The sequence below is a fragment of the Zosterops lateralis genome, assembly GCF_965231275.1.
Source record: "Zosterops lateralis genome assembly, chromosome: 3".
In the NCBI taxonomy this organism is placed as follows: Eukaryota; Metazoa; Chordata; class Aves; order Passeriformes; family Zosteropidae; genus Zosterops; species Zosterops lateralis.
Genome location: NC_139764.1, coordinates 114,594,060 through 114,609,623, shown reverse-complemented (window position 1 = coordinate 114,609,623; position 15,564 = coordinate 114,594,060). Strand labels below are relative to the sequence as shown.

Here is a 15,564-nt window from a genome sequence, read left to right as displayed (position 1 = left end):
ATTGTGACAACCTGCACAAGGCAGGTGCCTGGTCCTGTCCTGTGAGCAACTCAGACACCAGCACTGTCACATGCACCTGCACAGGACAGAGGGCTGCAAACGGCCTCTCAGCTGCTCAACATGAAGTGACCAGCAGTCATCTCAGGGGAGACCATGGGGACAAGTGATCACCTCACAGGATGGCAGAGACAGAAGTCTCCTTGTGTCTTCCCTCCCTGGCTGTCCCATGGCTGCGCTTTGGCATTCTGACTCCAAAATGCCCTCCTCCGGGTCTGGGACTACTGGGAGGCATGTGGACCTTGTGGTGGCATAGCTGGACATCCCCCGTGTCATGCTGCTGGGGAAGTTGGTGCCATACCTGGGCCTACCAGGCCACCACAGCATCCCTACTTCTCTCTGGGACAGCTCCATGGAAAGGAAGGGGTTTAGTGTCTGACTGTGTCTGACTCAGTGTCATGGGGTGCTCGAGCTCAGCCTGCAGCAGCCCCATATGGGCCTTCCCCATGTTCCTACAGCTGGAGACACCAAAAATGGTGACATGGAGTGGTGACACCTGGTCCCAGTTGTGCTTGGAAGGGTCACATACCAACATGGATACCCCTGTCCCTGCTGTGTTTGGTTGTTATCAGGGCACCTCACCTCAGTCTTGCCACAGCTGTGGTTTCAGCTCTGCCTTTGCCCTCAACATGGGCAGCCCCAGGAAAGGGGGGGAGAAACTGCAGGTGAGGGAGGAGCAGTGGATATGGGATGTTGTGTGGTAAGGTTTGCTCTGGTCACCACATTGTCCCTCCAGCACTGGACACTGCTGCCAATTTGAACAGAGCAGGGGGATGGCTCCCACCATTTCTGTTCTCATGCACAGGGGGGTCTTGGGGAGGGGGACCGGGTTCCTCACCAAAGATGGTGGGAAGGAAAGGGGAGTTGCAAGGCTGCAGCCAATCTTCTCAGGCCCTCCCCTGTGTGGGGGTTTTTAAGGTAGAGTTGAGGCTCCCCTACACTGCAGGATGCAGGGAAGCAGAGAGGCAGTTCCCAGCCCCATGGCATGGATAGAGCTCTGTGGAAAGGGGAAAGCTGCATATCCACTGCAACTCTCTGGAATGGGCTTAATGGTGGGGTCCCATCTCTGTCCCAGCTTGAAGATCCTGTCCAGCCAACTGCCACTGCTCCAGGAGTCTGATGGCTGTCAGTGGAAAACAGTCCTTTCCAGGCCCTGCAGCCTGTCTTTCCCATTGGGGACCACCACACTATAGCTACTCTACTCCCTTCACTTCTTGCATCCCAAGAAGAGCTCCTGGAGGACTGCTTCCTCCAGCTGTTCCTGCAGCCATCCTTGACCCTACAGCTGTGGTCCAGGCTGGAAGTGCTCACCACCTCAGCTTTGGAATGTCCCTTCCCCAGGATGATACCAGCAGTGCTGAGGGGTCAAGGGATATTACCATCAGCTTTTCTCCTTCACTCTCTCCCCCTCAGAACTTTCCAAGGCCGTGGCCCAGCTCTCCTGCAGGCTTGCCACTTCACTGCCTCATGTACCTGTGGCCCGTCAGAGTGGCCTGGCTGTGGGATGGTTGGGAGGTGACAAAGAGGCACAGGACCAATGCACAGCCTCGGGGCACAGAGAAGCCAGGCATGAGGCCCTGTGGTGGGCAGAGGGCTTGTCTCCCCTGTGAGGAAAACAGCCATGTTGTTGTGAGCCCACCTGGCAGCTCAGAGCAGGTGGCAACGTGTGTTCTATGCAGGGCCAGATATGCCAGGCACAAGGAAGGGACATTCCTATCAGGGCAACGGATGCAGCGCATGGCCAAGTGACATGTCGACCTGACACGGGGGTAGAACAGAGGACTCAGTGCACCCACATCACCCTGATTGTCAAGGTGCTGCTGCAGCCATGAGGGACGGCTCCTGCATGCAGTGGAATGACCTTGTTCATAATCAAATTCCCCCAGCGCTCACAGCCATACTCAGGATGCCCCAGCTCACTCCATGGGGGAACCTCAGAGCCCTCCCCTAAGCCTCAGTGCCAGCCCCATTGGCTGCCAGGGCCATTAGCACCAGCAGAGCTGCCCAGGCAGAGCCAGCCTGAGGAGACATCTGAGGCCACATCTCTCAACAGTCCATTTTCCTGCTGCTGCACCCACTGCTGCACACTCTGTGCCTCCCTGCTGGAACCATGCAGTCTCCTTGCTGCTGCCTTCTCTCCCTCCTCCTCTCTGGGACATGGGCAAACCTGGACGGTAAGTGGGACCCCTGGCTCATACACATGGGACTCCATAGAGAGGGTTCCTGCTCCCCACCCGCCTTGGGCACTTGCTTCCTCACTCCTCCTTGTCCTCTGGCTCCACACGTCCTCCCCAGCAGGGATACATGCACCCCAAGTGGGTGCAGGGGATGAAAACTGGGGCTGCAAAGGTTATAAGGGGCTTACGGGGGGGCCCACGGATCCCTGCAACTGCAAGGACCCATCCCTCAGCTCCTCTACTTTCCTCAGCCCTCTTCTCCAGGTCCCATCTCCTCCCTGTCAACCTTTGTCTCATGTAGGGACCTTCACTATCTGGATGCTCCAGACCACCACCTTCCAGAACACCTCGTTTGTAGAAATGGAGGGACTGGGCCTGCTGGAAGACATCAAACTTGGTTATCTCGATACACACACATGGTCCATCCACTTCTATCATCCATGGGTGCGCTCAGTCCTGCCCCAGGCTGACTGGGACACCTTTGAGAAACTGCTCAAAGTCTATTTTCAGGAGTTCAGCCATCTGATCAATAAAGGGGGCATGGAAAGGGACATCCCATGTGAGTACTCAGTCCCCTTTCTTAAAAGCAGCTGGGAAGTGGGGAAGGATCTGACACTGCTGGTGCTCTATAGGAGACACTGACCAGGGCTGCAGGAAGGCAATCCCAGCCCCTCATGCAACCTCTGTCTCCTCTCTGCTCCACCAGACCCCTTTGTGGCTCAGTGCATTGCAGGCTGCGTGCTGTACCCCAACAAAACCTCCCAGGCCTTTGCCTATATGGGTTACAATGGTCAGGATTTCCTCAGCTTCAACACAAAGAATGCCACCTGGACCTTCTCCAAGGACACCAAGTTTTCACGGTATGTCCAGTCACTTTTCCAGAACTATACCTCGAGTGACATGCTGGAAATTTTCATCAATGATAGTTGTGTCAATGAGGTGAAGATGCTCCTGCATTATGGGAGGGCAGCTCTGGAGAGACAAGGTGAGCCCACCCTGACCCTGCAACAGCCACCCCCACACTGGGGCCCAGCTGTGCCCCACCAGACCTGCCCCACGCCTTTGCTCTCATTCCCCAGAGCTGCCTGTGGCCACAGTCTTCACCCACATCCCCATCCTAGACCAGCTGCTGCTCGTTTGCCACGTCACCGGCTTCTACCCCCGTCCCATCAGCGTGGCCTGGCTGCGGGATGGCCAGGAGGTGCCTCCGGGCCCGGCGCTCAACAGCAGCCCCATCCTGCCCAACGCTGACCTCACCTACCAGCTCCGCAGTGTCCTGGCCGTGGCCCCCCGTGATGGGCACAGCTATGTCTGCCGTGTGCGCCACCAGAGCCTGGGCACCCGCAGCCTTCTCATCCCATGGGGTAGGTCCCACTCTTAGGGATGAGATGGGGGTCCTGAGCCACCCTGCCCTGCAAGATGGAGCAAACCCCAGAAAGTTCATGGCAGCTTCTCCCTGTGTTTTCCAGGGAACTCAGAAGTGGTGCTGATCACAGGGCTCACGGTCGGGCTGCTTGCAGCCATGGCCGTAGCTGCCACGTTGGTGCTTTGGGTGTGGAGACAAAGGTGAGTCCCTGTCTGCCCCATGGAGCAGCAGTGAGAGAGGAGGGGAGGAAATGCCATGGGGATTTCTGCACTGAGCAGCAAAGCTCTTGCTTTGGCCCTGACAGATGCTGTCTGCACTCCCACAAGGGCTCTGCTATGGAGCATCCAGCTGTCCTCCTCTCATCTCAGAAAGCTCCAGCAAGAAGATGGAGGAATCAGAGTCCAGGAACTCCACCGTGAGCAAAGAAGATTAATTCAGAAGGGAGCCAACAGTCCCCATTCCCTCTGACTGCCTTCACAGCAACTTCTTCTGCTTCAGCTAAGTTCTGGGCATTGCCAATTGCAAGACTAACTCAATTCAGAGATGCACAAGAGAAACATGGCAAGAGAAACCTGAGCTTTTGACTCACTTGAATTTTCTAAACAGACAAAAATGCAAGTCTGAGACCTCCTCACTTGTTACACATGATCATCTCTCAGCTTGTGGCACTGGCCAGTCCACCCACTGATGCTCTAGGGAACCCCAATGCCCACTGGCAAATTCTCCTGGTTCTGCTTCAGTAACAGTTTTGTCAGAAGCTGGAAAGCTGTCCCCTTCTACTGTCACTTTCTGGTATATCTTTGTCCTAAAAATTGCCTTTATTAACCATATTCCAAAAATATTTGTGCTGAGACTGAATTGTTCCACACAGACTAACAGAACTTGGCCAGAAATGGCTCTACAGAGTGCTGAGTAACACTGAAGCTCTGGTGTAATGTGTGGGAGCTGCAGATGTGTATGAAATGAAAACAAACCATTCATATTTTCACTAAGATCACAGGCCTTTCCTTAACAATTGGATGGGCTGGGACATGGGGGTAAAGTGACCCCAAGGCTCCTAATAAAGGAGAAGAAAGAAGCCCATGTCCCATCAAAAACAGCAGAGTTCACACACACACAGAGAAAGGCATGTAGTTCATGCTCCCAATCAACTTGAACATGTTGCTTCAAAAGGTTTGGTTCCACTCGACAACTTCCTGGACAAAGTTTCCAGGGATAAGCCTAGCAGCCATGTGCAAGCCAGAAAACCTGGCTGGCTTGTGGCCATATCCACCACAAATCCAATAGTGATTGTTCTCCCCTGGCCAGAACCTGGAAACCACAATGCTGGGGTGAGGACTGCATTTCCCTAACAGCCAGAGTCACCTACAAGCATCACAGGACTCAAGCACCTCGCTGCAAGAGGAGTGACACCAAGCTTCTCCCAGCCCCTGCTGAATAGGGACAGACAGGTGAAACTCTTAGGTGTGGGCATGCCTCCCTGCAGCCTTGGCACCCACAGGGCAAACAGGGCAATTCCTCTCCCAAGCAGAGTGGAACGTCCTGCAGCACTGACGGGACTGGGCAGACGTGGAGAACAGGTGCCACCAGTGAGGAGACAGGTTGAGGAAAGCTGTTCATGTGAATGACCTCCCAGGAGACCCTACAGCACCACACCCACAAACACTCGGTACCAGGGGGGTGTCTGCAAGTGTTTGCTCACATCCCCTAAGAGACTTTACAGTAACACACCCCACCCAGGCATTTTTAGAGGGCTCTTATAAGGCAGCTCACCCCAGCCCAGTGTGGCGGTTGCTGCCACTCACCCGCCCACCCAGTACAGCCCCCAGAGGCATTGCATCCTTGCCCACCCCACCCCAACTCACCCCGGCATGGCTTGGGGGGTTGCAGCCTTCATCTCAGGGGAGATTGCGAAGACCAGTGTCACGCATGGGATCACTGAGGAACAGTGTCCGTATGAGAATTTCAAGGTCCTATAGTCCTCTAGGGCAGGGGGAAAGTGAGGATCAGTAATCACTTGAAAGGACTGCAAGGAGCAACGTCACCTGAGGGAACTGTGGGGACCAGTGGTAATCTGGGTGTGATTCTAAGGACCATGGTCACTTGAGAGGACTCTGAGGACCAACGGTCTGTGTGGACCAACATCCCCCTGTTCCATTGGACCATTTTCAGACAATATGAAGGAGGATGAAGGAGGAAGAAATTGTGAGAAAAAAAAGGAAGTGAAAAAAATCCCAGACATGAGAAGTACATTCAATAGAAAAGTGGAAGGGCTAAGGCAGAACTTTAATGCAGATCCACTGCATCAGTGGGAGACATCTGGAGGAATTTCTGAGGGGGCTGGACACATTGTGACAACCTGCACAAGGCAGGTGCCTGGTCCTGTCCTGTGAGCAACTCAGACACCAGCACTGTCACATGCACCTGCACAGGACAGAGGGCTGCAAACGGCCTCTCAGCTGCTCAACATGAAGTGACCAGCAGTCATCTCAGGGGAGACCATGGGGACAAGTGATCACCTCACAGGATGGCAGAGACAGAAGTCTCCTTGTGTCTTCCCTCCCTGGCTGTCCCATGGCTGTGCTTTGCCATCCTGACAGCCAAACACTCTCCTCCAGGTCTAGGACTAGTGGGAGGGATGTGGACCTTGCAGTGGCATAGCTGGAAATCCCCCGTGCCATGCTGCTGGGGAAGTTGGTGTCATTTCTAGGCCTACCAGGCCACCACAGCATCCCTACTTCTCTCTGGGACTGCTCCATGGAAGCAAAAGTATTCAGTATTAGGATGCTACCGAGGTGCAGCCCTCGGACTTGCCCTTAGTTGTGGTTTTGATTCTGCCTTCACCCCCAATGCAGGCAACACCCCAAAAAGGGGAAGAGAAACTGCAGGTTGAGGGGAGGAGCCAGGGAGGAGCAGTCGACTGGGGACATCATGGGGGAGAGGCTGACTCTGGTCACCCCATGATCCCTCCAGCACTGGAGACTGGTGTCAGTGGGGACAGAGCAGGGGGATGGCTCCCACCATTTCTGTTCCCATGCACAGGGGGCTCTTGGGGAGGGGGACCGGATTCCTCACCAAAGCTGGTGGAAAGGGGAGTTGCCAGGCCCACTCCCAGGTGTTTAGAGCAGAGTTGGGGCTCCCCAGCTGTGTCCTGCAGCTTGGGGTTAGATGGAACAGCTTGTCATCTCCTCCCCAGGACCCCCATCCCCAGAATGAGGTAAGTGATGCAGGGGCAGCCTGAGCTGGAGGTGACAGGAGTGGGAGGGGGGTTACCCAAAGTATCCTTTCTCTCTGTGTAGGGGTTGAGAGGACAGAAACCATCTTTCTCCGGTCAGGTCTGAAATCCAAAAGCCGTCATTACCTGCATTGGTGCTGATGCATCTCACAAGAAGAGGGATAGGACAATGTAAGATTGGTGGGGAGGGGGCGCCAGGAAAACCCAGCTTGAAGATCTTTTTCCCTAGTGCTGTTTCCCGGGACTCTTTTCCCCTCTCTTCTCCTTCTGGCTGGGCTTTTCCCAGCCCCAGCCTGTCACGGTACTTCGTGCTCAAGACCTTATTTCAGCTTTTGTCCCTCCCACACGTCTCCAGCCTTCAGCTTGGGAGCTCCGGGCCCCTCCCTGACACATTGATTCTCCAATCGGTGGAGAGCCGCCGCAGTGACTGCTGGGCTGTCTTGCCCAGTCACTGCTGCTGCTTCCTCAGCCTTGCCGCATGCACCATGGAACCCCCTCATCTCTTCCTCTTTCTCCCGATCCTCCTCCCTGGGATGTGGGCAGACCCAGAGGGTAAGTGGGAGCCCTGGCTCACCTCAACCGTTCTCACCCCCCCACCCTGTCAGAGGACCTCACAAGTCCTGCTCAGGGGAGGCACGGCCATGCCAGTGTGCTGTATGGGGGAGCAGATAATTCCCAGCATCAGAGGGTCACCTCCCACGGTGCACCAGCCAAGCATGCTTTGTCCCTGCCCACCCTCTCTTTTCCTGCCTCCAGCTCAGGACTTCTGCCCCACCAGCTCCAACACAGAGCCTTGGGCACACAGGCAGAAGAAACAACAGTGGTCCCAAAACAGGCCTTGGGGCTTGAGTTTCCCTGCAAGATCTCCTCCCCTGCAGAGAGCCCATGGGTGCCAGGCAGATCTCAGCTCCACATGGTGCTGAGGGCCCCTTAGAACAGCCCCTCGTCTGTTAGGGAGCTGCACCTGCCAGAGGGTGTTTCAGGCACTGCTGTCACACAGAGAGTTTTACCACAACCTGGTGAGACCTTGTGCTTCCAGGGCAGGCAGCATCAGACACAGAAAGGCAGGACTGATCTCTGGGCTGGGCTGGTGTTCTGGCCCTATCAGGGAGCCCCAAGCCTGGACAAAATGCCCTTTCCTATCAAGCATTCCCTATCCTCTGTACCATGTCCAGGTCTTTGGCAGATACAGGTCCTGGCACAGGTGCTTCTGGGGGGAAACTCAGAACGATCACCCCAAATGAGCAGCAAGGGTGCTGTTCTGCGCAGTCAGACAACAGCTCTAGCCGGGAGGGAGGCATGGAAGGCAGGGGATAAAATGCCTAAAATCTGCAGCAGACAACCATTGTTGAAAGTAAAACAGAGGGGGAAAAAGAGCAGTGAAGTCAGAGGAAGTTCAGACAGGAAAGCAACCCTGAGGAGGGTGAAGAGCATAGAATCATAGAAGCACAGAATGATTTGGGGTGAAAAGGACCTTTAAAGGCCATTCAGTCCAAGCCTTCTGCCATGGGCAGGGACACCTTCCCTGCTCAGAGCCCCAAACAACCTGGCCTTGAATGTTTCCAGGGATGGGACATCCACCATACGTTTGGGTAACATATGCCAGTGTCTCACTAGCCCTCACAGAAAAAATTTATTTCTTATTATCTGATCTGAATCTGCTGTTCCCCCTCCAGCACCTCCACTTGCCATTTCCCCTTTAGCACCTCCAGTCATCTCCTTCCTGCACCCTTTCCTGTCTCCATCCTCTCTCCTAGCAGAGCCGCAGGTTATCCAGTACCTCCTGACTGGCCTCTTTGCCAACATCAGCTCTGCTGAGATGTCATGCGTGGCACTTGTAGGAGACATACCCATCTCAACACTGCATCCTGCCAACTGGAGCATCCACTTCCACTGGCCTTGGGTCAGCCAGGCTGCAGCTGAAGGTGATGGGGAAAAGATCATGTCCCAGTACAAAATCGCTCTGCGCAATATCATCCGATTTGTGCACGACACGGTTCAGCAGACAGAACAGCACTGTGAGTAGAGGAATGAGCCCTGCCAGAGAGCCATTCTTCCTGGGTTCTAGCTGTGGACTCCTCCTCAGTATAGGATGGCATCTGGGGGGCGTCTCACAGGGTGCAACAGCTTCTGAAACCCTGCAGCTGCTGGGGCATATGACTAGCAGAAGTGGGTAGGGCAGCAGACAAAAAATATCCCTTGGGGCTTCAGCCATCTGGCACAGGGAACCTCTCTGTCAAAGAGCTGCCACCAAATTTACTGGAACTGCAGGATTGACACAGCAAAGATCATGGAAGGGAAAACTGGGGGCAAATATTTTGGAGGACAGAATTCTTTTTATGCAAGCACCCCACACCAGTGTCCACTCCATTCTTGGCCAGAGGCCTGAGGGCTTACAGGGTGTCTGGAGTCTCCTGAAGTGTGACCTTACTCCCTGCTGCCCATTGTACCCTGCTTTCCACTACATCCCTATATGTGCCCTCAGCCAGACCCTACCTCATGCCACCCATGTCCCACACACTCATGGGATCTCTCCACTGGCTTTGCTTTTGACAGACCCATTGGTGGTCCAGTTCCGTGCAGGCTGTGTGCTGTACCCCAATACCACAAGCCAGGGCTTCCTGAATGTCGGCTGGGGTGGCAGAGACCTTGTAGATTTTGAGGTAGATAAACAGCACTGGGAGGCCCGACAGCCATCCCAGGTGGCAGAGGTGGTCAGCAAGAGCCTCAACAAGGATAGGTCTGTCAGAGTGCTCCTGAAGCACCTTCTCTCCATCTGGATATGCCAGAGCAACTTCTTTGACCTGAAGAGGTATGGGAGGGAAATTCTGGAGAGACAAGGTGAGCCCACCCTGACCCTGCAACAGCCACCCCCACACTGGGGCCCAGCCGTGCCCCACCAGACCTGCCCCACGCCTTTGCTCTCATTCCCCAGAGCTGCCTGTGGCCACAGTCTTCACCCGCAGCCCCAGCCTAGACCAGCTGCTGCTCGTTTGCCACGTCACCGGCTTCTACCCCCGTCCCATCAGCGTGGCCTGGCTGCGGGATGGCCAGGAGGTGCCTCCGGGCCCGGCGCTCAACACCAGCCCCATCCTGCCCAACGCTGACCTCACCTACCAGCTCCGCAGTGTCCTGGCCGTGGCCCCCCGTGATGGGCACAGCTATGTCTGCCGTGTGCGCCACCAGAGCCTGGGCACCCGCAGCCTTCTCATCCCATGGGGTAGGTCCCACTCTTGGCTGCAGATGGCAGCCACTGGCCCCGTGAGGGGCAGCTCCTGACTGGCACTGCCACCTTCACACAGTCACCTTCTTCCCTCCCTGTCCCAGAAAACCGCAGCGCAGCCCCAACCATCAGCATCACCATTGTGGTGCTGCTTCTTGGTGCTGCCTCTGCTGGGGGATTTTGGTGGTGGAAGCACAGGTGAGCTCCCTCCCATCACCTACTGTAAGATTTATGGCCATGTAGGTCGGTCCAGGGGTTGCAGCAGCAGCTCTGTAGGGGTGAACCCCCTGAGTGCCATCACAGCTCACACATAGCCTTTGCAGGAAGGGTAATGAGGCTGCATGGGACACCGAAGAATTCATCATTTGAGGCCTGGTTGCCCACACAGCAACAACTGCTTGCTTACTGGAGTCCCTGGAACCCCTTGGGGCAATTCCCAGCATCCTGCCTTGGAAGGACAGACCATACAGTCTTCCCTCCCTAGGCTGAAAGAATGGTGCTTCCTCATGGTGCTTTGCAGTGTGGTCTTCCCCAGTCTCTTCTCTCCCCATGCCCCTGGTCCTCGTGGTTTCTCCTTTCCCTGCTTCCCTATTGGTATCCCAGTGTCTGGTCCTGTCCCCTCTATAGATCACTGACCCCTGCCCTGCTTTTTGGACCACCCCTGTGCCCTTAGACCATTGGTTCCGGACCCCTATTTAGGCCTGTGCACAGCACATTGCCAGGTCTTTTTGTGTCTGATCCCTTTGGTGTGCTGGAATAAACCTTGCTGGAATAATTTATCATACAAAAAGTCCCTTCTTACCTCTCTTTGCTGAGTCCAGCTGTGGCATGTGTGATCTGAGCTTGACTGCTTTGCCTGAATCCTCCCCAAGTGGCTTTTCCAAAGGAGATGCTTATGGGGCTCTAAGTAGCAGCTCCACCATCTAAAAAGCACACTGCTACAGATCTTTGTCTTGGCTCCAGCTCTGCAACAATCCAGCTCCCCCCCTATCATTGAGTCCATCTCAGAGTCAATATCCCAGCCCCACAGTCCTTTTCAGCTCCAGCCCTACAGTCCCCATCCCTGCCCCACAGTCACTATGCCAGCCCTTCCATCATTTCAGCATGCATCTCAGTCCCTTTCTCAGCTCTGCAGTTTCTTTCCATTTTCACTCACAATCCCAGCCCCACAGTAATTTCAGCCCCAACCCTACAGTGCCCACCCCAGACCCAGGCAATATCCCAGAAGCGCTGGCATTTCAGGAGCCACCTTACAGCAATCCCTTTTCAGCTTTGCAGCGCCGTCCCTTTTTCAGCCTCAAGACCCAGCCCCAACATCAGTATCACAGGCCTACAGTCCTTTCAGCACACCAATCCTACAGGCTCTATGTCAGTCCTAGAGTTTCTATGCCTTTGGCAGTCTCTATGCCACCACTCCAGGGATTTCAGCTGGAGCCCTGGAGAGTCGCCTTCCTGGCCCCAGTGATTTCAGCTCTTGACCCACAAGCTTTATTTCACGGCCAGCTTGGTTTTTCCAGCTCCACATGCATTTTTCTCCCTGTCTCCACCAGGTGTAGCCGCTCCAGGTTGTGACAGAGTCTTTTTTTTGTCTCTAGTTGTGTGGTTTCAGCTTCAGCTCTAGAAACACTATTCCACCTCCATCCCATGAATCTTTATTCCATTACCAGCCCCTGGGTATGTGTCCCATTTCATGGTTGCTTCCCAGGTCTACACTCACTATCCCCTTTGAACAGTAATTGCAATTGCAGCACTGCAGTCCCCAGTGATTTCAGCTTCAGTCCCACAAGCTTTATTTCACTGCCAGCTCTTCTGTTTCACTTGTCTCCACATCTTCCCAGCAGTGGCACATCATGCTGCTTGTGGTTCTGAGAGTATGATTTTTGGTTTTGCTCTGTGTTGTTTCAGCTCAGCTCTTATACCCATATTCCAGCCCCAACCTGCTAATCCTTACTGCAGCAACAGGTCTCCAGCCCCTATCCGAGCCCTTACAGTGATTTCAGCTCCAGCCTGCAGTTCCTGTCCTAGCTCCATATTCCCTAGACCAGCCCCACAGGGGTTTCACCCCAAACCCTACCATCTTTGTGTCTCCTCCAGCTCTGCTGTCTCAGCTCCAGCTCCACAGCTTCCCACTGCCTGCAGCTAAAAGCTGCTACTGCTGCTCACTGCAGCCCGGAGCTGTTGATAAGGCCACAAGTCAGTTATTGTCATCACTTCAATGTCTTTAGGAGTTGTATCACCCACCCTCCTGGGTTCCCAACCTCGGGGACACTTGAAGCCTGAAGCCCAACATCTATCTTCCCCCTCTCCCTGGGTCTCAGCCCAGCACTTGTCCGAAGGCCCCCTCAGCTCCCCCAGGCAGCACCAGGGGCTGGGAAGAGCCACTGGGCCCCTGCTCCCTCATCCCAAAAGGTGTCCACGGGTTGATTCTCAGGCCCTGGAGCCCTCTGAGCCCCCACACCCTCAGCCTCTGCTTGGTACCACGGGACAAGGGCTGGTAACCCCCCTGGCATCTCCTGCAGGCCCTGAGCTGCAGCTCCATCCCCTTCTCCCGTGGGGAGAACCCTCCAGCCCCAGCATTTCCATTGCTCCACACTGTTTTGGGCCTGCCTCTAGTGCCAAGGGCTTTATTCCACACCCTGGGGCTTTATGTCTACACCCGGCTCACAACCATTGTTTCAGCCCTAGCCCTACAACCTTTACTGAATTAACATCACATATCTAGCAAAAGAAAACAAAATCTAACCAAAATAATGTAATAAAACGAGCAAAATAATGAAGTGGTGCAATAAAGAAGAAAATCATAGTTATTTCTAATAAAAGCAAAATAAAATACTAAAACTGCAAAAAATGCAGTTTTATTCCCGGTATCTTAAACGTTAAATACAGAAACCACGGAAGCTCTTCTTTCTGGCCCCTGGTAGCAGCAGCCGGTCTCCCTGCGCCGCACCAGGCCCCGCATCAGCCTCCAGCCGCCCTCGGCACGGTCGGCACCACCGCCCCAAGACGCGGCCGGCCCCCAGACGCTGGCGCAGGCAGACGCAGGTGTCGCGTCCGTGCTCACCGGTGCTCTCCGGATCGGCAGCTGCGGGAATCCCGTCCTGGCGCACCTGTGACCGCGCAGCTCCAACCACCATTTCCAGTCCCGCCACCGAATACCCACAGCCCCTCAGGGCACGCTATTTATACCCCAGGGCCGGGCCAGCCCAGCCAATCACAACCGGAGGCAGCGCCGGCCCCGCCAATCCCAGGCCGCCCGTTCCCGCCGCCCTCGGCTCCGCGACCCGCCCCCCCGTCCCCTCACGCCCCCTCCCGCCATTCCGGTGCTGACCCCAGCACGCTCTGGTGAAAGAATCTCTCCCCGATATCCCACATGAACCCCTCCAGACACAGCTCCAGCTGTACCCTGGGTCCTGTCCCAGGGAGCAGAGACCGGAGCTGCCTCTCGGGAGGAGCTGCAGCCCCTGGTGTGCTCTGTCCTGAGACCCCTCCAGGCTGGATAGGCCAAGTGCCCTCGGCCACTCCTGGTGTGGCCCCTCCAGGTACCAACCCTTTCCATCCGGATACATTCAGGAATGTTTTTCAGCCCAGCTGTGCTCAGGAGCTCCCAGGAACAGTTCGCTGCTCTAAGAGAAAGGTTTGTGACCCAGCTGGCACTAGTCCACCCTGTCCCTAGGTAATGGGACACCCATCTCAGTTTAAAAGATAATGAGAAATAACATGAGTGTCCGGCAAAAAGTGAAAATTGCATTTTCAGGGCTGCTCTTACATCTCTGCCATACATTAATACTCATTGCCACTAGATGTTTTCAGTGCCAAGGCAGCCCTTGAGCTGCAGGATCCGCTCCAGTGCCACCAGCCTGCCTGGACAGCACCAGCACTGCCCCCAGGGCTGCTGCAGAAGGTGCTGGCAGACAGGATTCTCCACATGGGGCATTCCAAAGGCTTTTGCTCAGCAGAAAGGCCAAGGGCAGGAGCTGCTCCTGCCAGGGGTGAGGGCTGGAGGGAAGGGCAGCAGCCCCAGGCAAGGCACCTGAGCAGGAGCGGCTGCCCTGGACAGAGACACAGCACCTCAGAGACAGGGAGTGAAAGCACTGTTTGAGCCCCGGATCGTGTCACTGCTTTCCTGAGCCCAGAGGCACAACAACTCCTGCTGGGAGAACGGCCTCAGTTGATCCAGGAGGCTGCAGTCAGGGAGGGAAGGATGATGCCGAAAAGCCAAGCAGCCCAGCTTGCAGCCAGCAAGGAGCTGGCCTCAGGTCCCAACAGCCCTTTCTCCAAGCAGGACACCTTCCTGCTGCAGGAAAACTGCCTTTGGGGCACTGTCCCTTCTTGTCTCACAGCAGCTGATCCAAGGGGTGCTTGGAGTGCTGCCTTTGCCCTGGCCCTGGCCCTTGGGCTCAGGCTTGGCCATGAGGCCGATCACCCCAAGGTGTTGGAACCCTGGAGGCTGAGAGTTTCAGGCTTTCTGAGCTAAGAGATGCTGACCCTCAGGCAGGCACCGCATTTGACTTGAGGCCTTGGAAGAGGCTTCCAAAGTTGTGTGATAGCACTGGGGCTGTGGGTGTGTATTTAGAGTGGTGTTGTGTGATCTGACAGGGTGAAAACTTAGGTTTGGGGTTTCAGTATATAGTAATGTGTGTGGGCCAAGATGGAGTATTCAGGGTGTTGTCTGAGTTCTTCACCTTCTTCATCTGTCTTCTTCACAGATCTGGGTGGCTTTCTCTAATTGGGTGAAAAATGTCTGCATTGCAAACCTCAAAAGGTCGCTATTGGGTCAAAACCATAAATAATAGAGGTGTCACTTTGGTAATGGGTAACAATCTCTTAAATAGCCTTGGTGAAAGTTAGACACTCTCCACTTTGTCTCATTTCTCTAGCTGGCAAGTTGGAGCTCACTCTGAAAATCCTGTAAATAGATAAGATATAATAAACAACCAAGACCAAACTCGACTCTACATTTCCTGTGTCTTTCCTCCTGACCTCAGTCAAGATAAAGCAGACAGAACTGTAACAACTGGTGCCTCTCGTGTGAGGAAAAACCCCTGCTAGTGCCAAGTCAGGACCTCACTGAAGGAAGAAATCAGTGGAAAAGCTGGCAGCAGAAAGCTGGAAAAAAAGGTGAAAATAATCCCCAGGGAAAAGAAACAGCTCGGATCCAGGAACCTGTGTCTGCAGGTCGGCTAGGGGAACATCGGAGACCAAGGGAAAGAAACTGGTGGCAAAGTCAGGTAGGAACTTTTTAAAATACTCCTTTGGGGTTAATCCAGAGTGTAAATATGGAACGTGTAATGTCCAAGACACAGAAAGAAGCCATGGACAAGCTAAAGTCCCTGATTAAAAATCACCTGGTCTCTGTCTCAAAAGACCAATTGAGAGACCTCCTATGCTGGGTACAAGAAAAATTTCCAAAGGGAGGGCAGAAGTGCTTTTAAATCCATTTCTGTGGGATTCCGTCAGCCTAAGGCTTTATAACGAAGCCACTCTTAAGAACAGTATGGCTGCAAAA

The 15,564-nt window shown here is 54.6% G+C and overlaps 2 protein-coding genes across 4 annotated transcripts in view; both read left to right on the top strand.

Moving 5' to 3' along the window:
• Window positions 1-10,915, top strand: part of LOC310907097 (antigen-presenting glycoprotein CD1d-like) — a 56,588-nt gene extending 45,673 nt beyond the window's left edge. The window contains exons 1-6 of one of the 3 annotated variants that reach the window (XM_083856966.1): window positions 7,281-7,387; window positions 8,596-8,853; window positions 9,392-9,676; window positions 9,771-10,055; window positions 10,163-10,256; window positions 10,382-10,915. In XM_083856966.1, the coding sequence (XP_083713092.1) occupies window positions 7,321-7,387; window positions 8,596-8,853; window positions 9,392-9,676; window positions 9,771-10,055; window positions 10,163-10,256; window positions 10,382-10,427 (1,035 nt within the window). In that variant the 5' untranslated portion in view covers window positions 7,281-7,320 and the 3' untranslated portion in view covers window positions 10,428-10,915. Of the gene's footprint in view, window positions 1-7,280; window positions 7,388-8,592; window positions 8,854-9,391; window positions 9,677-9,770; window positions 10,056-10,162; window positions 10,257-10,381 lie in introns of those variants that run through there. The other 2 variants (XM_083856965.1, XM_083856967.1) reach the window with 2 other exon arrangements.
• On the top strand, window positions 2,168-5,791 carry LOC310906703 (T-cell surface glycoprotein CD1b-3-like; the record flags this gene model as incomplete). The annotated part of the gene is made up of 6 exons (XM_083856154.1): window positions 2,168-2,231; window positions 2,536-2,793; window positions 2,941-3,219; window positions 3,314-3,598; window positions 3,704-3,800; window positions 5,773-5,791. 6 exons carry the CDS (start codon window positions 2,168-2,170, stop codon window positions 5,789-5,791), a joined length of 1,002 nt encoding a protein of 333 aa, XP_083712280.1.
• Window positions 10,916-15,564: the final 4,649 nt, after the last annotated feature.